Source organism: Bidens hawaiensis, unplaced genomic scaffold (assembly GCF_021521415.1).
Source record: "Bidens hawaiensis isolate Kalapana, Puna unplaced genomic scaffold, B.hawaiensis_p1.1 tig00004478_1, whole genome shotgun sequence".
Lineage (NCBI taxonomy): Eukaryota > Viridiplantae > Streptophyta > Magnoliopsida > Asterales > Asteraceae > Bidens > Bidens hawaiensis.
The window spans coordinates 26,793-49,829 of record NW_027491271.1 but is presented as its reverse complement, the minus strand read 5'-3'; the positions used below and the strand labels follow the sequence as shown (position 1 = coordinate 49,829).

At 36.9% G+C, this 23,037-nt stretch overlaps 2 protein-coding genes and 1 pseudogene across 2 annotated transcripts; all 3 read right to left on the bottom strand.

The window, feature by feature from the left end:
- Positions 1 to 1,898: 1,898 nt before the first annotated feature.
- Positions 1,899 to 4,098, bottom strand: LOC143626708 (uncharacterized). The gene is made up of 3 exons (XM_077096699.1): positions 3,872 to 4,098; positions 3,420 to 3,574; positions 1,899 to 2,345 (listed from the first exon to the last, which is right to left on the bottom strand). The coding sequence occupies exons 1-3, from the start codon at positions 4,002 to 4,004 to the stop codon at positions 2,103 to 2,105; spliced, it is 531 nt and encodes a 176-aa protein (XP_076952814.1). The 5' UTR covers positions 4,005 to 4,098; the 3' UTR covers positions 1,899 to 2,102.
- A 7-nt stretch (positions 4,099 to 4,105) lies between these two features.
- LOC143626724 (uncharacterized) lies at positions 4,106 to 17,742 on the bottom strand. The gene is made up of 10 exons (XM_077096716.1): positions 17,126 to 17,742; positions 16,143 to 16,400; positions 14,298 to 14,540; positions 14,042 to 14,191; positions 12,469 to 13,612; positions 11,397 to 11,556; positions 11,110 to 11,183; positions 10,896 to 10,977; positions 4,280 to 4,390; positions 4,106 to 4,166 (listed from the first exon to the last, which is right to left on the bottom strand). Exons 1-10 carry the CDS (start codon positions 17,573 to 17,575, stop codon positions 4,106 to 4,108), a joined length of 2,733 nt encoding a protein of 910 aa, XP_076952831.1. The 5' UTR covers positions 17,576 to 17,742.
- A 2,976-nt stretch (positions 17,743 to 20,718) lies between these two features.
- Positions 20,719 to 22,727, bottom strand: LOC143626707 (protein C2-DOMAIN ABA-RELATED 5 pseudogene; annotated as a pseudogene).
- Between the last annotated feature and the right edge of the window lie 310 nt (positions 22,728 to 23,037).

The following is a 23,037-nucleotide window of genomic DNA, read 5'->3' as shown; positions in this document are numbered from 1 at the left end:
AAACTGGCCTGGAACCGGTTAACCGAAAACTAAACCTGATTGGTTCATATCTAAAATCAGTTTCATCTAAACCGGTTTTAAAACCAAACTGAATTGCCTCAAACCGGTTTTAAACCGCTTAAAACTTGTTAAACCGGTTTTGATCAGTTTCACAAGTTCTACGCTTAAACCGATATGGGTCAAACTGGTTTTGACCATGCAAAACACTAGCCGGTACGGTTTGAAAAATTAGCCGGTTTTGTACCCCTCTAATCTCATAGGTTCATATTCTTAATATGCATATGGTTGTTAACATCTTATTAAGTCCATTTAGCATATAGGGGTGTTGTCATCACTTTGATTTTACAAACATTCTTTTTTTTTCCTTCTAATTTGACTGGAATCTTTAGTTTACAAGATTGCTTAAAAACCACCGATGTCAAATCCAACCAAACCTTTCACTCAATCCTAGACTCTAGTGATATTAACAAAAATCCAAGACTCTTAATAATATGTTACGGTCATCTTTAGTCTTTACTTGGTGATATTTTTTATTTGGCGTAGTGGTTTCAAATCCCCTTTTAACTTTTACTTGAAATGTCAAATTTTGTCTTAAATCATGACACTATCAATGTGTTACAATATTATATACTTCTAGAAGTTTTGAATTAACTCAACTCGTACTAAAAGTTGCATGTTTTAAAGGCCTCAAACATTACCCGACTTATGCTAAAAGTCACATGTATTAAACGCCTCAAACCCAAACCTTGGAATCAAACATGAACCAAACCCTAGTATTGGTTTGCCTTGGACCTTGGTGTTATGTACTTATGTTGTTAAGAGAAACTAAAAATGATTACTAACCATTTATCTGAGGTTTAACCTACTAACCAAACTCTCAAATACCCATGCTAGAATACTCACCCTCTTAATTTATTCATTCTACACTGTTCTTATCATTGTTACACTGATATATCAATCATGTATATTATATACTGACATATATCTCAAAATGATTATCAACTGAAACATATATAAAATTGGATTTGAAACTTGCCAACCCACCGATGAAACATTACATCTCATGAGTCATGGGTAATCATCCACCTTCACATATTTAGTAACCAGTGGGCTGCTACAACATACACCATATATATGAAGTTATGAACCTCAGAATGAACATAAGTATAAAGTTGGTTCGGGTCAGAACGAGCTCTGACCAAAATGGACACAGGGTTGAAACGAGCTCTGACCAAAATGGACACAGGGTTGAAACGAGCTCTGACCAAAATGGTCAGCCGCTATATTTGTTTTTATGGCTGCTAGTGAAGATGGCAGCGGGAAATGCCAAACTGCCAACCCATTTGGACACTTCCTAAGTCAGCAAAGCCAATTTCAACCCATTGTATAATTTAAAAGCACACCCGAATTAACCCATTTAACAAGCAAAAATTACCAAAACCAACCCATTATTGAATAATGGGTCATATCATAATTGTCACGTGTAGATGCTCTAATTTGTGTGCGTGCATATAATGTATATATGTGTGAACCCTCGGGTGGGCAAAAATAAAATTGCACTAATTTTGACGTTATTTTACTAATCTCATGAAAATAACGTTAAAAGTTGCGGAAGGTTAATCAGGCATCATGTGGTGGCGTTGATAGCCGAAAGACAAGGGCACATGCACCAATCAGCCGGTGTCCCGATGATTGAGTGCTATGTGCCTTATGTCCAAGGCTTGATGCAAAACTACTATCGAGCCGGGGGTCTCACCGGAAGCAGCCTCTCTATCCCTATGAGATAGAGGTAAGGCTGTCTACATCTTACCCTCCTCAGACCCTACCATACATTGCTATTGGTGGGATATACTGAGTACGATGATGATGATCATCATCATAACTGTCACGTGTAGTAAAAAAAACAAATAGTACTTCCACTCACTTTAAGAAGACTGTACATTATTATTATTCTGTACAAAACAAAACCACCTATCTTTTCAAGAAACACTATCTCAATTCACAAAGACTAACCATAAGAGGAAAAACAAAAACAGAATCAACGAATAAATGAATGCAAAAGGACCTAAACCATACTCTACAAACAAGTACATGTACCAGAGTTAAGACGTGTATTTTATGTTCAAATGAGACGCGGGTCCCGCACCGTCATGGAGCGCCTTCACGAGTTCAACGAATTTGAATAAACCGTTTTCACTGAACCACCTCAGTTTCCAAGTCACAGCTACACCCCGGTTGTTGAGTGATCCGTTTTCGGGTTTTCGGGATAGGTTTAACCGGGAGAGCTCTGATGTAACAGAGTTGAGCGTTAATGTCACACAAAAGCTCTCTTTCGTGTCTATAACCTGAAAAAAGAAGGATGTTAATTTGGTTTTGTGAGCAGTAAGACAATGGGCCAACTAATAGATCGATTATGATAAGAGGTGGTAATTTTGACCCGTTTACTTATTTTGCAGGGACAATATGGATTTTGGATTGTGTTTGATCTCAAATTTGGTGGATTAAAAGGTGAGATTAGAGAGTAATGGGCCAAACAGATTTTTTAGTCAGCCCACATTGATTTTTAACTTTTAACACATATAACCTCCTACATCAACTATATTCAAGGAATTAGATTATTATTGTAGTTAGGGGTGTTCATCGGGTAGGTTTTCAGGTTATTCGGACTATTCAAATTGGGTTATTCGAACATGAATTTTTTTTAACCGAATTCAAGTTCGCACCGAAATAAAAAATCGATTCGAATTCAGGTCGGATTCGGATTGATTCAATTAAAACAATAAATGAGAAAAAGGTTTAAAATAAAATAATATATATAATTGAAAAACTTGGGTATTTATTTATTTAAAAAATGTAAAAAGTATATTATTCATATATAATTTGAATATTTGGGTCGAACTGGTTTGAGAGTCAAAGAGTTGAATACGATTCGGAAACCAAATCAAGAATTCGATTCTGATAAGAGTCCCAATTTGAATACTCAACACCCGACCCCGAACTCGATTCATTATCCAAATCCGGGGCGGATCGAGTTTCGGGTTTTCCGGAGTCTGATTTAAATAACAAAAACCCCTAATTGTAGTAAACTGGTAATGCTATTGTCCTGATCATGATTAGTGCATTAATTCCTTAGAAAATACGAAAAATGGAGAAAAAATGATTGCATATCAACCCAACCCAGTTTAGCCCGTTTCCGTTTTAACCCAGACCCGTTTTGACCCGTTACCCAACCCACCCATCTCGCCCCTCAAGACAATACTACAGTATATGCTACCATGGCCGTTTATTTCCAGCTCGTTATTTATTGCAAGTAAAAGACATTTTGTATTGAACATAAAAGATCAATGTTGATCATCAAAATCAGGCTATATTTTGCACATGAATGTAAAATAGACCATGTAAATCAGGTGAAGGTTTACCATTTCCAAAGCATTGACAATAGAGCAGCATGTATCAAGGGAGAAGTATGGGGTATATGTGTCTTGTGAATCAAAGCCGAACTGAGAGACATCCTCAATGCACACAATCATATGCCCTCCAAGAACAAACAATGATCTTGAAAACCATTGGTTATCTGATACAGGAAAGCGACCTTTAAAGTAATGCCTTTTTCATAATATACAAGGTATAAGACTAACTAAAAGTATAGGAGCATAAAAGTCTGAAACACTAATTTAAGTTTTGTAATAATGATCAAATCCCAACTTTTGACCTTTTATCCAACCCACCCATATTGCCACCTAATATTCTTATATAAATGTTATGATTTCTGCAAAAGATAAAAGACACATGCATGAATGTATTACTCATTTAATCTTTCTATGAATCTAGAATAATGAGTAACAAGAGTCCACAAAACTAAAAAAAATACCTTCAGAATTACTTTTCCAAAATAGCACCATTGAATACTGAAGGATGTTTGTTTTTGATCCACCACATACGTCTCTCTCAAACAAAGCAACCTGGATCTTATCCAAACTGACATACAGATACAAAGCCATCATTAGCAGGTGTTTTGAATTTAATTTGATTTTTGAAACTGTTTTATCTCATTCTAATCACTTGTTAAAAATTTGATTTACACTTTCAGTTTCTGATAATCTAATTAGCTAGGGGTCAAATAAGCACTATTCTTAACAGCGCATTTTTTTATTACAACTGAATATCTGATTTAGGTTATTCACTATCATATAATTGCTATCAAAATGCACATCCAACACCCAGTAAGAAAAAAAAAAGTTTTCAGTTTCATTAAAGTTCGTAATCACCTTATTCTTACCCTTTCTTCTTGGCATTCGCATGAGAGACTTCCAATATTGATACAAGCATCCTTGATTTCTCTATGCTTCTAGTTATAAACATATATCTTGCCCCTCGTTTAGTGGACACCCTATGACATCAATAATGGTAAGATCAAAATCTACATATAGGACAAAAAAGGTGACACAATAAGTTAACGTTTCATCAAGTAAGCAAAAGCTGTTGTCTTTCTTTATATGTAAACTAGGTTGAAAAAAGTAAACTAGGTTAGAAACCCGTGTATTACCCAGATTGAAAAAAGAAAATATTTTAAATAATTAGCAATAAAGATTCAGGAACAATAAGACGATATTTTGAGATGAGATATGATTGAGATTATGATAGAACCCAGAAAACGTACTATTTAATTTATTGAAATAATAACATAGTTGGCCCGATTCGAGAGGGGCTAATCTCCAATTTAACCAATTCGAGATGGTAAGTCTCCAAATACAAGATAAACTTGATAATAAAAAATAAACAAGATATGAAGAAAGATATGACCCTAGGCCTATTTATTCTAAATAAGTGTTCGAAACTTTCCCATAAATTTAGCCCTTGACCTTGACTCCCCTAATCAAGCCTTTGACTATGACCTCTTGACTTTGACTCTCCATTGAATACTTATCAATACTTCCCGCCCGGTTAAACGACTTGTCCTCAAGTTGGAAAGAAGGAAATTGACTGTTAGTTGTATTTAGTTATAATTAGGGTTTTAGCCCATATAGTTGACTAAAGCCCATGGGCCTTTTATGGGTTGATAGCTAGGGTTTATTTGTGTATAAATAGATGTAGTTGTTTATGTATTTCTCACACCTTCAAGTAATAAACATTACTTTCACTACAACCATCTTCTTTACATGGTATCAGAGCTACGGCTCTCGATCCAAACCCTAGCCGCGATCTGACCGGAACCCGAGTCTGACCAGCCGTCACCAGCAGCCTTCAGATCTGAAACAAGCCCCTGCCTTGTTATTATGTCCTGTCACGAAATCTTTTTTTTTTCTCGACCGTGAAAGTACTGTTCACCGACGAGCACTGTTCACGTTGGAATCACTGTTCATCGGAATACTGTTCACGCGGAATCACTGTTCACACTGGAGTACTGTTCATCGCCCGGAAATCACTGTTCACGCGGAAATCACTGTTCATGCCGGAAAATACTGTTCACGCCGGAAATCACAGTTCACTGCCGGAATTTCTGTTCGTTTGCCGGAAAGTTACTGTTCGCTGCCGGAATTACTGTTCGCTGCCGGGATTAACTGTTCACGACGATTAACTGTTTACGCCGGAATCTGTTCCCGCCCTCCACCCGCACTTGTTACTGTTCACAGTCAATTTTCAGTTTCGTGTATCACTATGGGCGAAAATACATACATGTATACATTTACTAAAGAGGAGCATGATCTTATTCAACGGTTTCTTACCTCCCAATTGCCTCATCCTCAAACCAGCTCGGCACATTCAGGTAAACCTTCTAGCCTTGACTTATCATGGGTGATTGATTCTGGAGCTACACATCACATGACTGGGAATCGGGGTATTTTTTCTAGTCTTCAAAATGTTTCCCATGCACCGGTACGTCTTGCCGATGGATCTTCATGTCCCGTTCTCGGCATAGGATCCATCAGTAACTCGGAAAACCTAAAACTGTCTTCTATCCTATTTGTTCCTAAATTTCCTACCAGTCTTTGTTCAGTGAGTCAGATTACCAAACAAAACAACTGTTCTGTGACCTTTTACCCAACTCACTGCGTTTTTCATGAACCAGGAACAAACCGGGTAATTGGTACTGGTTTTGAATCAGGAGGTCTCTATCGTATATCCCGTTTTCGCATCCTGTAGCAAACTTATGTGATTCCGCTGTCAGGGAGGCTCACTGTCGGTTAGGTCATCCCTCTACAGCGGTTCTGAGGCAAATGCGACCAGATTTACCACTTTCGTCTTTTAATTTTCATTGTGAGTCGTGTCAACTTGGTAAACATACCAGGCGTCCCTATCCCCCTAGGGTGCCCAATCGAGTCAGTTCTTGTTTTGAACTGTTTCATTCTGATGTATGGGGTCCTTGCCCTATCAAATCTACGTTGGGTTTTGAATATTTTATTACCTTTATTGATGACTATTCTCGCACTACTTGGGTTTATTTGTTGAAATCTCGTAGTGAGGTATTTTCCATATTTCGAGAATTTAATGCTTATGTTCAAAACCAATTTAACACCGCAATTAAAACTTTTCGATCTGATAATGCTAAAGAATATTTTTCCACCGACTTTTCTTCATACTTAAAAACCAACGGCATTATTCATGAATCATCGTGTGCTTATACATCTCAACAAAATGGTGTGTCCGAACGCAAAAATCGTCACATATTGGATGTTGCTCGCACAATCATGATCCAATCACGTGTTCCTCATCGTTTTTGGGGAGATGCCGTTCTCACTGCAACATATCTGATTAACCGCATGCCCTCAACCGTTCTTCATGGTAAAACACCGTTTTCTGTACTATTTCCCAACGATGATCCATTTCCTCTCGCACCTAAAGTATTTGGTTGCGTCGCCTATGTTCATGACCATAGTCCAAAAACCATCAAACTTGATCCCCGAGCCATTCGTTGTGTCTTTCTTGGTTACTCACGGGTTCAAAAAGGGTATCGATGCTATAGCCCATCACTTCACCGATACTTTACCAGTGCCGATGTCACTTTTCACGAGTCTCCTTACTTTCTCGAGTGTTCCACTCCTGTTTCTGACCCGTTTCCCGACCTCGATATACCCACATCTCCCTTCATCCCCACCATTCCTGTGTCAATTCCTTCTACCGATCCAATCTCTACTGATTCTGACCCACCGACAGAATCTCCGCCACTGCTTTTCACATATGCAAGGCGGGGTAGGGGTCAAACATCAGCGACTCTTGATTCACACCCTGGCCACGACCCCGAAATACCCTCCGATACTCCGTCTACATCTGAGCAATCCACACCTCTCACTAATACATCCTTACCCGATCCAACAACCTCTGTTACACCCGTTTATGATCCTCCTGGTGCCCCACTTCCCGATATACCTATTTCCTTACGCAAGGAACCCCGGAAATGTACTCGTTACCCAATTCAGGACTATGTTGCCTACACCCACCTATCTCCTGAATCTCATGCGTACACCACTACCCTTGATTCCTACCCGATTCCCAAGAATGTGACGAGAGCTCTCGCTCACCTAGGATGGAGACAGGCTATGGAAGATGAAATTGGGGCTCTAAAGTCCAATCATACATGGGATCTTGAAACACTTCCTAAAGGGAAGCGTATTGTTGGTTGTCGTTGGGTGTTTACAGTTAAACTACACCCGGATGGCTCTTTACACCGTTTAAAGGGTCGGTTGGTTGCAAAGGGGTATTCTCAGGCATATGGCATTGATTACGATGAAACCTTCTCTCCGGTTGCTAAAATGCCATCTGTCCGTATTTGTATCGCTCTTGCTGCCATTAATCATTGGCCGCTCCATCAGCTTGATGTCAAGAACGCCTTTCTTAATGGTGTTCTTGAGGAGGAGGTATATATGGAGCAGCCCCCAGGGTTCGTTGTTGAGGAGGAGGCCTCGAAAGTTTGCAGACTACGTCGTTCTCTATATGGTCTTAAACAGTCTCCCAGGGCATGGTTTGGTCGATTCTCTAGTGTTATGGGACAGTTTGGGATGACTCGGAGTGCCTACGATCACTCTGTCTTCTTTAGACACCAGAAAGGAAAGAGGATTATCGTAGTTGTTTATGTGGATGACATTATAATCACAGGTGATGACGAGGTCAGGATTATCGAACTCAAGCAGTTTCTTCAGTCTCAGTTTCAGGTCAGCGACTTAGGTCGATTGAGGTATTTCCTTGGCATAGAAGTATCCCGCTCTCCACAAGGAATACTTCTCTCCCAACGAAAGTATGTTCTTGATATGTTAACTGAATGTGGCTTACTGGGTTGTAAACCTGTTGATACCCCAATGCTTCCTACAAAGAAACTCCTCCCAAAGGAAGGAGATCCAATGAAAGATCCTGAGCGATACAGACGGTTGGTTGGTAAACTTAATTATTTAACCGTCACACGACCGGATATCTCCTTTACTGTCAGTGTTCTGAGCCAATTTATGGCTACACCATACACCGGTCACTGGGATGCTGCCATTCGTGTCTTAAGATATCTTAAGACCTCACCTGGCTTGGGTATATTATACTCCGATCAGGGTCATTGTCGTGTAGGTGCCTTCACAGAAGGAGATGGTCGGATATCAGGGTTCTCAGATGCAGATTGGGCAGGTTGTCCGATTTCTCGACGATCTACCACTGGATATTGTGTGTTTGTTGGAGGAAATCTTGTATCATGGAAGAGTAAGAAGCAACACACGGTTTCCCGGTCGAGTGCCTAATCGGAATATAGAGCCATGGCAGATGTAACATCAGAGATGACATGGGTTCGTCGTCTTCTCAGAGAGCTCGGGGTTGTTTCTAATGACTTGATGAGGTTATACTGTGATAGTCAGTCAGCCATTCACATAGCCAAGAATCAAGTATTTCATGAGAGGACAACATATTGAGGTCGACTGCCACCTTATCAGAGATCGAGTAGTAGGCACACAAACTGATCCTCCTTCCATTCAACCAGTTCATGTGAAGACAAATTTTCAGCTAGCAGACATTCTAACTAAACCGCTCCGGAAAGCTCAGATAGATTTTATTTGTAACAAGTTGGGCATGATTAACATCTATGCTCCAACTTGAGGAGGAGTGTTAGTTGTATTTAGTTATAATTAGGGTTTTAGCCCATATAGTTGACTAAAGCCCATGGGCCTTTTATGGGTTGATAGCTAGGGTTTATTTGTGTATAAATAGATGTAGTTGTTTATGTATTTCTCACACTTCAAGTAATAAACAAGACTTTCACTACAACCATCTTCTTTACATTGACGAACCAAGCAATAAGCCACTCAATGGTGGTTGCACCCGCTTCATAGACCCGATTCATTGAACATGGCTGATCATTGTCTCCAGCTTGGATTTGGTAGCCAAGCAATAAGCCATTCAATTGTATGCTTATCAGTTACATAGACCCAAGAATAAGCTGAAATGGAATGTTGTCGGAGGTAGATTTCCCAAATTATAGTATCCGGAAGGACCTTAAGTGTGACGAATACCTTTGATGAGGGCCTTGCAATAGATTCGCAAGACATGCCACGAGGAATTGATAAATTGTTTGTAACGGCGTGTAGGCTGATTTCAAGAAAATTGTCCTCGTGATTCTCTAGCTCTTCCTTTGCTGGACAAGTCTGATTTTCTTCTTCTACAGGCTCTAGCATTTTAAATGTTTCTGCTTTACATCAGTGACCCGTACTTGAAGGTGTAAAGGAAACAGGTAAATTGCTATTGGACGTAATGGATAACGATCTAGCAGGAACCCAAGGTGACTCTGCTCTTAACCGGTTCTGTCCCAACTTGGCTTCATATTCTGCAGCAAGTCTGAAAGCATTGTAAACCGTTCGAGGTTTATGAATTCGAACACCAATCTTCAACTCGTCTTTAAGCCCATTTAGGAACACCCCAAGTAGACAGTGGTCGGGCCAATCTGACACTCGAGCAGACCGTTAGGCGAATTCAAGACTCTACTCGCGAACAGTTCCAGTTTGTTTGATGCTGCATAAATATTCGTCCGGAGTTTGAAATTTTGCAGGGCCAAAACCGCTACCTGATTTTTCTTTTAAAAGGGCGTGTGATTTGAGCACTGCGACATCTTCTTTGAGAGACTCTAGAAATTCAAGTTTAGCAGCGATTGCTGCCAATTGAACATCAATAGACTCTAAATTCGATCCACCTCCATCTGGGTTGTTCCGGGTCGAGGATGCCATTCGATTTCCAGGCAATGGAACCAAATGATAGAACCCAGAAAACGTACTATTTAATTTATTGAAATAATAACATAGTTGGCCCGATTCGAGAGGGGCTAATCTCCAATTTAACCAATTCGAGATGGGTAAGTCTCCAAATACAAGATAAACTTGATAACAAAAAATAAACAAGATATGAAGAAAGATATGACCCTAGGCCTATTTATTCTACTTTAAGTGTTCGAAACTTCCCATAAATTTAGCCCTTGACCTTGACTCCCCTAATCAAGCCTTTGACTATGACTTCTTGACTTTGACTCTCCATTGAATACTTATCAGATTACGTACAAGTTACTAACTCATAATTTAATATATTTGAAGTCAGATATCTCACATAAGTTACTATACTTAATTTAATTTAATGTATTTTATATATTGTGTTACATTACTATAAATACAAAGGGGTAAATAAGAGAAGCCGGAAAAAGAATCTTGTGGATAAAGAATTTGTGACACGTGGCGGCTGGTGCAACCAGTTAATTAATAGGTATAAACGACAAGCCTATTTAATATGCTGGAAATAGATACCAAACTCATTTCTCAAAAAAAAATGAGATATATAGTTTGGATCTATTTCAAAACATTAAAATGTTACTTATGACCAAAAAACATTTGTCAAGTAATGTTTGGAGCTACAGGAAGCGAGTCAAATGCTGACATACTCACCTCACTGCCTGAAGTCCTAAGCCTACTAAAACCTCTTTGACATCTTCTGTACCGAAGCAACCTACTAGACTCGGGCTAGATCCTACAAAATGACAACAAAATTATCTTAATAGAAATAAAAAACACTTGCATAAGTAGCATTGTTATTTATAAAAAAAAAAGGATTTTTAACCAATTCTGATTTGCATAATGGTCATACCGCAACGAACCTAACCTGACCCATCATGCCGGCCATTGAGAAGCACAACATACAACTTCTGTTCACAGTTAAGCAATAACGCCATTCCACTGTCAGATTAACAAATGAAACTGCAGTTGTTTAATTCATGATACATACAAGAATACAAGATGTTGACATGCATTCAGCCCACCATATAACATCACAGAGAGTAAAATTTATAATGACGGTAAAACATAAAACTTATCCAATGATGAGTGTAAGTTGTTAACTCGCATTCAAGATCACTCATAAAATATAGCGAGTGTTAATGAAAACAGTACCTTTTACTGCACCCAGATGGATCCTCAAGCAAACACTTGCAAGACACATATTGCCAGCATGTTTCTTCAATCCCAAAATCTGCAAGATCCACGTTAAAGTTCTTATGGATAAGTTCTTTTGTCATGGGGCCGGCCACGTTATCTTCCAGAAAAATCCCTCCTGCATCAATAGTAAATCCTGTTAATTAGAGGTAGAAAATTGGACGGGTTGGACGGATCATGTAACGGATCAAAAGCAGTAAATTTTTGTATGAATAGAAACATTATGGGTGGTAGTCCTGTAAATTATCCGAACGGGGCTTGTTCGTGTTTGTTCATTCAACTTTAACCAGCAAACACAAAACAATTAAAACACGCATTTTCTTGTGTGTGTTCGTTTGTTTAGAAGATGAACGTGCCCGTTTATGGCCAATTGTTCATATTCTAAACGAACGGTTTACGAACACAAATGATGAACATAAATGACGAGCATACCCAACACGAGCTAAAAGTAAACTGGCTATCCAAATTATAGTCTAAAATACCATAATCATCACATCAAGCATGTCAAAAATAAACATGTAAATAAACATAAACGAATAAAAAAGTGGATACGTAAATAAACATGCCAAAATTTATTTAAAAATATGAAAATCAAATTGGTTTCAAATTAGTATTAGTAATGAATAAAATTAAGAGGATATGCAAATAAACATAAACGAATTAACAAATATAAACGAACGGAGATAAATGAACGACCGTAAATAAGTAAATAAACAAATGAGACATTTGTTCATGCTTGTTCGTGTAATTAAATGAACAGAAAATTGTGTTCACGTTCGAACGAACATAAACAAACTTCCCGTCGAACGATGCAGCCTCTTTCTAAATAACTAATGAGTCAAATACGATTACAAAAATTATATCATTTCAACAATAATATAATAGATTTATGCATTAAAATACTCCTGGCGATTTCAACCCATTTGAACGTTTCCTTTTAAATTTTTCTGACTTTAGCCGTTTGACCCGTTAGATATAGAAACATAACCAAAATAAAATTATTTATAACAAAATAGGTTGAATTTGTCACCTCTACCGTCAACCAACATCTGGTACTCCCTCATGCTAGCCTCTTGCCAACTTGGCTCGTGTACATCATGTGCACTGCAGTTCAACTTATGTGAACCATTTGTTTCTGTTTGTATCATCTTCTCCTTTAACGATATAACCCTTGGTTTTGTTTTCCGTTTGCCCATTTTCTTCTCTAACCAATTTGCTTCTTGCTTCATGAGACCAACTATTTCACCATCATGCCGACTTCCTTCATAAACATTGCTGCTTAATTGTTCAGAATCCCCATGCTTTACAGAACACGAGTCACTTTCTATAGCCTTCTGTAAATCTTCAGAAGATAAAAACATTAAGCTATCCATACTTCTTGAATGATCAGCAGTTGTTGATTCGTTATGAACATGTGATCCGTTTTCCCCATAATCATCTCCACTATCACTGGTGTAACTATCTGAAGAAGCTATAGAGAATGACTCAGCAGATAGCTGCAGAAATTCTTCCTCTAAATTTTGGCGGCGTTGAAGAATATCTTCTTGATAATGAGGTGGTGATCCTGCATGTACTGAGGGAGAACGTGCTTCAATAATATCATCTACAGTTTCCAAGATTGACATTTCAGGTCCTTCAACTTTGATACCATTGTTAGAACTTGCCCCTTCATCTTTTGGTGGCTGAGTTATTCTAGTAAGATCAACCCTTTTATTATGACTTGAAATAGACCCATCTTCAATTTCATGTAATACAGTATTGACAGACAGATCATCATACGGGTAATAAGATTCTTCACGCTCCATATCATGATCATCATCAAAAGCTTCAGCAGAAGATGATATATATCTTGATTTTTTACCAAAATGTTTTAACCTTCTTTGTTTTCTGGAATCTTTTCCCTTGTTAGGAACTAGGGCTTGTATTTCACTCTTCACATGATCATCAGAAACATGAGCCATCCATCTTTGAAACTCCTCCAGCCATAAAGCGGAATGCTCTTTTTTCATGAACTCGATTTTTTGCATGAAATCAACTATTTCAGCTTCCTTGTTTGAATCAGGAATCTCCTGTTTGTCCCGATCCTCATCATCACAAGTTATAGAATCGTTATCAGAATTTGCATCCGTGCTTGCTGTTTCGCTTTCAATACTGGCAACACGAGACAGCTTCCTCTGAAAGTAGGTCAGAAAGTAATCACAGTCAAGCAACTTCCAAATTATGAACTTAAGGGTGTACATGGATTTGCCTTTTGAAATGATTTGAGTTGAAGATGAAATAATCAGTTTTTGAATTTCTGAACAAACTGATTCTACTGACTATGTGATTGTTTAAGAATCAGTTATGGGGAATGAATTTCATACCAATTACAATAAACTAATTCACAAACAACATACTAAATTTACCTATTTACCCCTTCTTTTAACATAATTTGATAAGACATTTAGTAAAATTCCACCTCACCTTTTCCACAAAAAATGTCTTTTTTACCTATTACTTGCTAATAATCAGGATTTGTCAAACACTCAAACAATTGATTTATCTGATTATTACAATTTCAATCAGCACACGTAAATCCAAAAACCGCATTATTAATTACTAACCGTTCTTGGGTTAACACTCCCCTCTGCTTCAGCATCATCTTTGACTGGTGAATAAAATCCAAAACTAGCTGGTTGCTTATGCCTACTAGCAACAATAATCTGTCTCTTCCAAACCTCTCTAGTTGAGATCTTCTTGTCATCCAATATCAGCTGCAAATTAAAGAAAAGAAAACACAAAATAACATATCGATCACAAAATGGTGAAACTGTGAAAGATATTAGCAATACTATACGTATTTTTTTTCCCAGTTCTTACTTTATCGGGATCAGAGAAGAAGCTATACAATTGTGCTCTGTACCAGTTGGCAGAACATATTGGATTTCCTTCTAACCACAAATTCTGAAGTGATGGAAGACCAGATAGGAGTTCCAACTCTGAAAAGTTGGAAATAATATTGTAGGAAAGATCAAGCCCTTCAAGTGATTTTAGATTCTCTATCCCACGAATGGTAGTAAGAGCATTGTTCCTCAACACTAGTTTCACAATTTGACATGAGACCTGCATACAAGAATAATGCATACAAAAGATAATTTTTACTCATTGGTGCACCCAAGATGTTATTAAGAGAGATCAAGTATTCAAGTATTAGGAAATAAGTAAGAGCATGTTTGGGATTGAGTATGAAAAATGCTTATTGGCTTTTTGATGGTTTCAAAAAGCCAATAAGCCAAAATGTGTTTGGCAATCACAAAAATCCTTTTTATTTTAGCTTTTTGAAAGGTTTAAAAAGCAGTTTTCTAAAAGCCCCAACTCCAGGCTTTTCAAAATGGCTTTTTCAAGCATTTTTCAAACTCAATCCCAAACATGCCCTAAAACAATCAACTTGACCAACTTTATGAACTCAATACTCCCATCAATAAGTCAAAAAAACACAGTGGCTTTATATAACTCTGATAATTGCCTCATTTGATTATTAAAATACAATCATTGTCTATATTAGTAATTAACCAGAATAAAGTGACACTAACTCCAAGAGTTAATTAGTAAAATAGTCAACAGCTGTATCTCCATAAATAAAGTAAGCAACAATAGCATTCCGTCCTAACATTAAGGCAACAATACTAGTTCCATAATGTTGTAACACTATTAAGTAGGGATTATGAGATGGTTTCTGCTTGATTTAATTATTGATCCAGGGATAAACTTAAGCATACTTGGACAGAACTAACTCTCAAAAGTAGGTCATTTAAGAGAGACTGCCGCCTCACAAAAGCAAGCTGATTTTGTATTTTGTTTAACAGTTATTAATTATATGAGTCCTCTAGCATCACATCAATATATAGGGGGGCCAAGCCCGAGCTTACATAGGACAATATGTGCTTAACTATTAAGTTGATTTACAAACACAATAACCAAACACCTGTTGAACTTTGAGTAGTGTTATTCTCCTTGTTACCGGTTCACTTGATCTAGTATGGACTTATGGTTTCAATGGTTAGGGGCCACCTATCATATGCGGATATGCTCCCAAACCAAACCAGTGCAAATTAACTATCTGATTAGAAGTACCAAAAATATGCTTGAAAAGCTTTAGTAATTTGAATCAGGCTTTTGTAATAAAAGTATAAAACTACTCTTAATCACATGCGATTTTCATCTTTGAGGACAAAGTGTGCAAATTACGAAAAAACAAGAGCCTACATAAAACGGAATTTCAATCACCACTATTTTGCACATTCCCATAAGGCCATAACCATCAAGACGACAAGACAAAGACCAACAATTTCAACTTTGTGAATATGATGGATGTCAACTGTAAATACATGTAGCATCTCTGCCACATTTCAAAGCTCAATCAAACTTCTAATCCAAAATTGTTGACAAATTTCCAAAGTGAGTGTTGTAGACAAGAAAAAGTTGTTTAAAGCATAAATATTGTAACTGGGTACCCGTAAATCATGATTTTCGTATACATGAGAGTATGTTTATCCACTTGACTACCATACAAATGTTGTGCATATAGATTGTTAGATAGCCAAGTATCCCAACCCTTTGCTTCAGCCCATATTTAGCATTTGGTTTATCAATATACAACTGTTTCACGTAAATATACAACAACTCAATAATTGCAGAACTTAAAAAATGGCTAATTAGCCTTACCTTACTAAACGATGAAATTGTTCTCAACTGATTAAAACCAAGGTCCAGATGCTTCAACTTGCTACATCTCCATAGATTATCCACTTTAGCAAACTTGTTCCTACTCAAATCAAGGGTTTCAACAACAGGCAGGAGTCTCAAGGAATCATCCATCAAAACCAAGCCATTATAAGCACAAGAAACAAATGATAATCGCTTCCACTGAGGAGAGTCTTCTATCTCAGCAATTCTATTAGCAAACACATGTCGAAGTGCATCCTATTTCACCTCAACAAGAACAGAAACAATGTCATGTAAGTACTATTTCACAATTTTCAACTAGAAGTAAACCTAATCCTATAATAATCAGAAATTTCACATCCTGTTTCCCCTCAACAAGAACATAACAAGTCAAAGTACTATCTCACAATTGTCAACTAGAAGTAGACCTAATCCTATAATAATCAAAAAATCCGCTTTCTATTTCACCTCAACAAGAACAGAAACAATATTTCGAAGTTCAATTTCACAATTCTCAACAAGAAGCAGACCTAATCCTACAATAATCAGAAATTTCTCATCCCATTTCACGCAACAAGAACAGAAACAACGTGTCAAAAGTACCTTTTCAAAATTCTCAATTAGAAGTAAACGTATTCCTATAATAATCAGAAATTTCGCATCCTAATTCACCTCAACAAAAACAGAAACAACAAGTCAAAGTACCATTTCACAATTTTCAACTAGATGTAAACCTAATCCTATAACAATCAGAAAATTCACATCCAATTTCACCTCGACGAGAACAGAACAACATTTTTCGAAGTTCATTATCACAATTCTTAACTAGAAGTAGACCTAATCCTATAACAATCAGAATATTCACATCCTATTTCACCTCAACAAGAACAGAACAACATTTCAAAGTTCAATTTCACAATTATCAACTATAACCAAACCTAATTTAACAATAAACATAAACTGAGAATCTAAACCAATCATACAGTGGAATCATGACAGATAATCTTCTCCAGCGTATGCCTAAGCTCCAGCAACCCTCTCGCAGCTGACGTGGACAAATCACATCCACGTAGCTCCAAAACCTTCAACCTACCAAACGGCAACAAGCACACCGGCGTCGGATCTCTACACGATCCCGGCGGCAGAACTGAGACGACCTTAACCGCCGTGAGTAAGCGCAAAATCCTCCGTAACTGCTCAAGCGCACGGTGATCACCTAAATCCGAAACGTAGGCGCGAAGATAATCCACCGGAGCTCCGGCGAGTAAGCGCTCAAGCTCCGTCAAGGACTCGAGGCGTGACTGGACGTAGTGAAGACCTACTGGATTTAACTTCAGTACGAGTGTGCCTTCGATTAACGGACCGGCGTGATTCTCGACGAAGTGAACGAGAGATTCCAGGTAACGATCGCCGGTGACGATTGCTGACGTCATGTTGACTTATAGGGGCTTAGTGGCATGGTATGGTTTGTTTTAGAGAGGTGGCGAGTTGTGAGGTGATATCGGAACACGTTACGGTTTCTTCTGATTCTTCATTGAATGTGGTTTTAATTTAATGGATCATGGTGTGAGTTTGGAATTTGGATCTAGATTTATTTGTTTGGTTTATTTGTGAAATGAAAGTTTCAATCATTGATTTTTTATTTTATTTTTTTTGTTTTATTGTGGGTTTGTGATTCTTAATCAATTCTATTATTAATATGAGTTTTAATTATTTGATAACAACATTTATATGTGTAATCACATTGTATCGGTTATTATATTATTCTAATAAAAAAAATGTTTTTTTTAATACGGTTGACGAAGGTAACACGGGAACAGTAGGCGATCAGAGTAAAGAGACAATATAATAACTGATATAAAGTGTAATGGTTCGATGGGGATATGGTTAAGATTTTTGTCGTTATGACTGACATATCAATTTAAATAATATGTCTTTATAAAAATTACGAAGCGTCTTAACTCTAAAGGGGCCACACGTCGTGTCATCATGGTTGTTTAAGCTACAACAAAACTATATGTTATACTAATAACTCATTTTTCATTGTTATGTGTCACCTTAGCGTCAAATTATCATCATCTTTTTTTCTTTCATCTTTTAACCCTTATATAATATTTTGAAAGCATAACCTATAAAACACAAGAAAATGGATGGCATTCATCCTACATAGTGTCATCACCCACATAAAGAGTAACACCACCACCCAATGGTGTTGCTATGCGCAACGTGATGCTCCATGTTGCACCAACCGACCAACTCAGGCGCCCTAGGGGTGCGGGGTGAGCATACTCGTTTGTCTAATACTGTGTATACATCATGACCACAATCTTAGTAAGATCATCCATCATTTTAGAATGAGAAACTAACTTCTAAACCCCACTATTTTAGGTTCTTACCGGGACCCTTAGTGGACAGCTAAACGTATCGGTGGAATCTGCCACTGAACTTTGACAGTTGTGTCACTAGGCACGCGCTAGCATCTAGCTACTCAGAAGATATTTATGTTTGGCGGACCGTTTGCGGCTTTCGTTGTGGTTGCCATCATGCTGGCTCACCTAGCACGCGTCAACGTTAACACTTCATCATCTGTCATGTGTCAACATGAGATTGATTCCTTAGCCATGTCATAGCGAACTATTATGGCTTGGGTAGTGGTCGACTACTAGCAAATTTTCAATTTTTTTCATTGTAAAACTTCAAATTATTTTTGTCTGGAAATACCGTTAGGTCCCTACACTTTTTAAGAGAGACATTTTATACATGATATTTTTAAGGTATTACATCTATAGAATAATTACAGATATCTTGAATAAAATAAAGTAATAGTATTTGAAGATTGAGGATGACGCAAATGATAGGAATTTATTTCATAGCCTTCGAATAGCAATTCCTCTTGATAAAAATAACTCGCATATCAATTATGATAAGTTAAAATACCAACTCACATGTAAATTATGATGAGTTATATAATACAAATATAATTATTTGTGTGTTTTTCACTCAGAATTATATAATGAGATTAATATTTCAAAAAATGATAAGAAAGACCTTAAAAGAAAGGACTATTGGTTTTATTGGTCCCAAGTATTTCATTTTTGCCGGCGCTGGTCCCAACTATCACTTTAACTGCCAACGGTCCCAACTTTCACACATGTGTCTGCCACCAGTCCACGACTAACCGAGTACTAACTCCGTTATGTTTTAGATGACGTGTCCATCCTACGTGTTAAAAAACCTTGACGTGGCTGCCTGCGTGTATATTAATAACAAAAAACCCTTCTCCTCCTTCACAAATCTGCAAATTAAAGTCAAAATCAAAACCAATGGGGTTAGGGTTACTAAAGTTTAGTGAAAACACATCCGACAGTTCCCGGCAATCGACAAGCGGTCATGGTAACAAAACCTCGGTATGTCCACACCAGCAACCGAACACGCCTGCAACACCGTCATACCTTTCGGGATCTTAACCGGATAGCCGTCCACAAAGACCTCGATGACGTCATCCGGGTTGGGGAAATGAACCCTGGCTCCGGCAATCGGTGTCCGCTTCGGGAGATCCGGTTCGGCTGCGGATTCGGGTTTGTGGAGGTCCGGTGTTGAGGTGATGGTACGGAGGAGTCTAGGGTTTGTTGGTATGAGTTTGGATCGGAGAGCTTTGGAAGCTAGTAACCCTAACCCCATTGGTTTTGATTTTGACTTTAATTTGCAGATTTGTGAAGGAGGAGAAGGGTTTTTTGTTATTAATATACACGCAGGCAGCCACGTCAAGGTTTTTTAACACGTAGGATGGACACGTCATCTAAAACATAACGGAGTTAGTACTCGGTTAGTCGTGGACTGGTGGCAGACACATGTGTGAAAGTTGGGACCGTTGGCAGTTAAAGTGATAGTTGGGACCAGCGCCGGCAAAAATGAAATACTTGGGACCAATAAAAACCAATAGTCCTAAAAGAAATTAGTGAGCTCAAAAATGATAAATCTTAATGAAATATTGTTTAAACAAGTCAATGAGCATATGAATATGAAACTAAGCTAAAAGTCACAAGAATACAAATAACATACAAATTATTTCAAGATAATGTTAAATAAGAAGACAACCAAAATCTGTCAAGATCTTAAAAGGGTAGTAAAATGTTATCTGTCCAAATATTATCAAGTGTTGTTTGGATTTTTCTTAGGAACATAAATGAATCAACAAAAATATCATCAAATCAATCATGCTTCTTTGACACATTCCTTTTTTGTGATCCATTTCAAAATGGTCGATCTCTTATTTTTGGACTTGTTGGGTTTGTAAGCATATTAGTTCCATGCAACCAAGGAACATTTGTAGCTCACTTTGATTCGTTAACAATATTAACGAATCAAAAATTTAACATGCTTCACACACCATTGTTATAAAAACGTAATTCAAAATACGTATTACAAATATTTTGTATTTTATTTTTACTTATATATTTTTATTTTACACTACAAAAATTACAAAAAAAAAATAGAAAAAATAATACCCTAATCCCTTCTAGATCCGTTGTTGATGGTTAACCCTACCAACATATAGAACATTCTAAAACACACTCTAAATGTGATGGGCTCCCGGTAGGTCAATCCAATGCAACTCAAGTTCAATTTCTCCAGATTCAGCGTTCCGTAATTTAAGAAGCATATTTTGAGAGATCATACCATCTTTCCATGTCACACAGCTTTCTTCCGATAGGCAATTTGACTCGGATGGCTCAACTTTCTTTAGAATAGTGCCATTTGTGACCGTATGCGGGTCCAAGTGCATCTTATGTGCCTCAAGAAATGGTTGGATGTCAATATCTGCATCTCCCATTTCATCGTCCCTACTAAACGTGTCATGATCATAAACCTCCTGCAACACATATATGCATGCGTATAAGAATATGATTCATATGCTTAGGTAAAATTAAAAAACCTGTGAGAAGCGTATAAGTCTTAAAAGGATCCACAGATGTCATTGGACTAAAGTAAGGTCACACGAGTTGAGTAACAAATTAAATAAATTCGGTTCTAATGCTTGTATCATGGCACACATTAAAAAATGTCGGATTCTTGAAACATTTTTTTACCAAAAAAAACTAATAAAACTGTATAATAGTCTAATTTATCTTTAATGAAATGTATAATGATAAGAAAATTTATTAATTGTTTAATAATCTAATTTATCTTTTAGGAAATGATTTAGTGGGATTATATCACTATACATTTTCAGTTGCTTATGACTGGTTAAACTACATTGAGTAGTCATACATGTTATCTAACAAGCCAAGACGGGTCACGCCAAATGAATACAGTTTCTTACACAATGAAACAAGTCGGGTTCTCTTGTCGCATTACATTTTTAACGAATACTTAAGTTCTTTGAGTCAAATATGATATAACTTATAATACTAAATAATAATATGCGTGTTTGGTTAAATGACTTAGTGGATTATATAAAAATACATTTTAGGTGACTTATGCCTCATTGGATTATAATGAAGTTATACAAGGCTGGGCTTGGTAACAGTCAAAACAAATAAGGTCAAATGGGTAAATATTCTTACACAATGGAACATGTTAGGTTGGGTTGTCTTGAAATATTTTTTAGTTAAAAAAAATTATTTTTAATTTAACTTGTTTATAGCTAATCTTTTAATTCACAAGTTACCAGTTAAAGATAAAGCATAATCTGACTCAACTCGTACAAATTTCATAAACAAAGGGTCATGAAATCAATATCAAGTTAAAATGGCATAAAGAACTAACGTCTTGACTAAGGGTGTAGATGAGTTGAGTTGGGCCCAAGCCAACTAGGCTGGAGCTCGGCCCTCATTAATTACAAGAACTCAAGCATGTGATCGGCTTGTTTCGAGTCAATTCCTAAAACTCAAGCTCAACTCGTGAGTATTTTGTTTTCGTTAGGTTCAATTCGTTTATTATTCATTAGAAAAATGATATGTGTGAATAATAATTTTTATATATGTTTTAATCATATATTTTTTATTCATAACATATTAACGTATAGTTATTTTACCATATTTTTTGTAAGAAACATATTTTCAATATAAAAAGAGAGTTATATATATATATATATATATACACACTAGGCTCGCTAGCCCACTCGGATCGGGTTCATTTATTAAACAAGCTAATTTTTTAATTCAAGCTCTTTTAATCTTTGCTTTGTGAATCTAATTAATAATTATTGTGTATATGAACAATTTAAGATATAAACATAAACACAAGGTTATATCTTCGTTCAGGATATCATATTACGTACCAGTTCAATCGGAAGATCAGGATTTTCGATTGAAAGAGTCAAATCTTCATCCCACACGGGATTTAGCTCTTTATAGATAATGCGAGTCTTCAATTTCTACATGATCAAACACACAAACAAACAGTTATCACCATGCATGCATGTAATCGAATCAAATTGAATACGTTCATGAAAAAATTAATAATAATAACCTGATCGCCCAGTTTCAAAATGCAATAAGGATCGCTGGATCGAAAATCACGAATAACGAGATTTATACCTCTTTTAACCCTAATTCTAAGAAGACCCAACAGATTGTCCATTAGACAACAAGATCCCCAAAACCTGATTTTTAAATCCCATACGATTATTATGTTGTTGTTAATATGATAAAAGTGAGAAGAAAGAAGGTGCAATTAATCGGAAATTGAGATATTTTTTTTGTTTTTGTTAATCCAAGGAAATGCATGCATGTTGTGTGTGAGATTTGAATTTTGGGATTAGATGTTCATGCATGTTAATCACACGTGCATGTGTTTGTGACCACTAATTGTACATGTGAATGACCATTGTCACATTTTCTTGTGTTTTAACCCGGAATGATATGAAATGTGATGCTAGGGATTTTAATCT

Bases quoted from the DNA above. Each gene is read 5' to 3' on its own strand.
- LOC143626708 (XM_077096699.1), bottom strand. From the start codon at position 4,004: ATGATGGCTTTGTATCTGTATGTCAGTTTGGATAAGATCCAGGTTGCT. The intron at 3,575-3,871 runs GTATTTTTTTTA...TTCCTGTATCAG, and splicing joins TTGGAAAAGTAATTCTGAAG to ATAACCAATGGTTTTCAAGA. The intron at 2,346-3,419 runs GTAAACCTTCAC...TTCTTTTTTCAG, and splicing joins TTGTCAATGCTTTGGAAATG to GTTATAGACACGAAAGAGAG.
- LOC143626724 (XM_077096716.1), bottom strand. From the start codon at position 17,575: ATGACGTCAGCAATCGTCACCGGCGATCGTTACCTGGAATCTCTCGTT. The intron at 13,613-14,041 runs GTTAGTAATTAA...ACCTACTTTCAG, and splicing joins GGAGTGTTAACCCAAGAACG to AGGAAGCTGTCTCGTGTTGC. The intron at 11,184-11,396 runs GTACTGTTTTCA...TTAATCTGACAG, and splicing joins CCATCTGGGTGCAGTAAAAG to TGGAATGGCGTTATTGCTTA.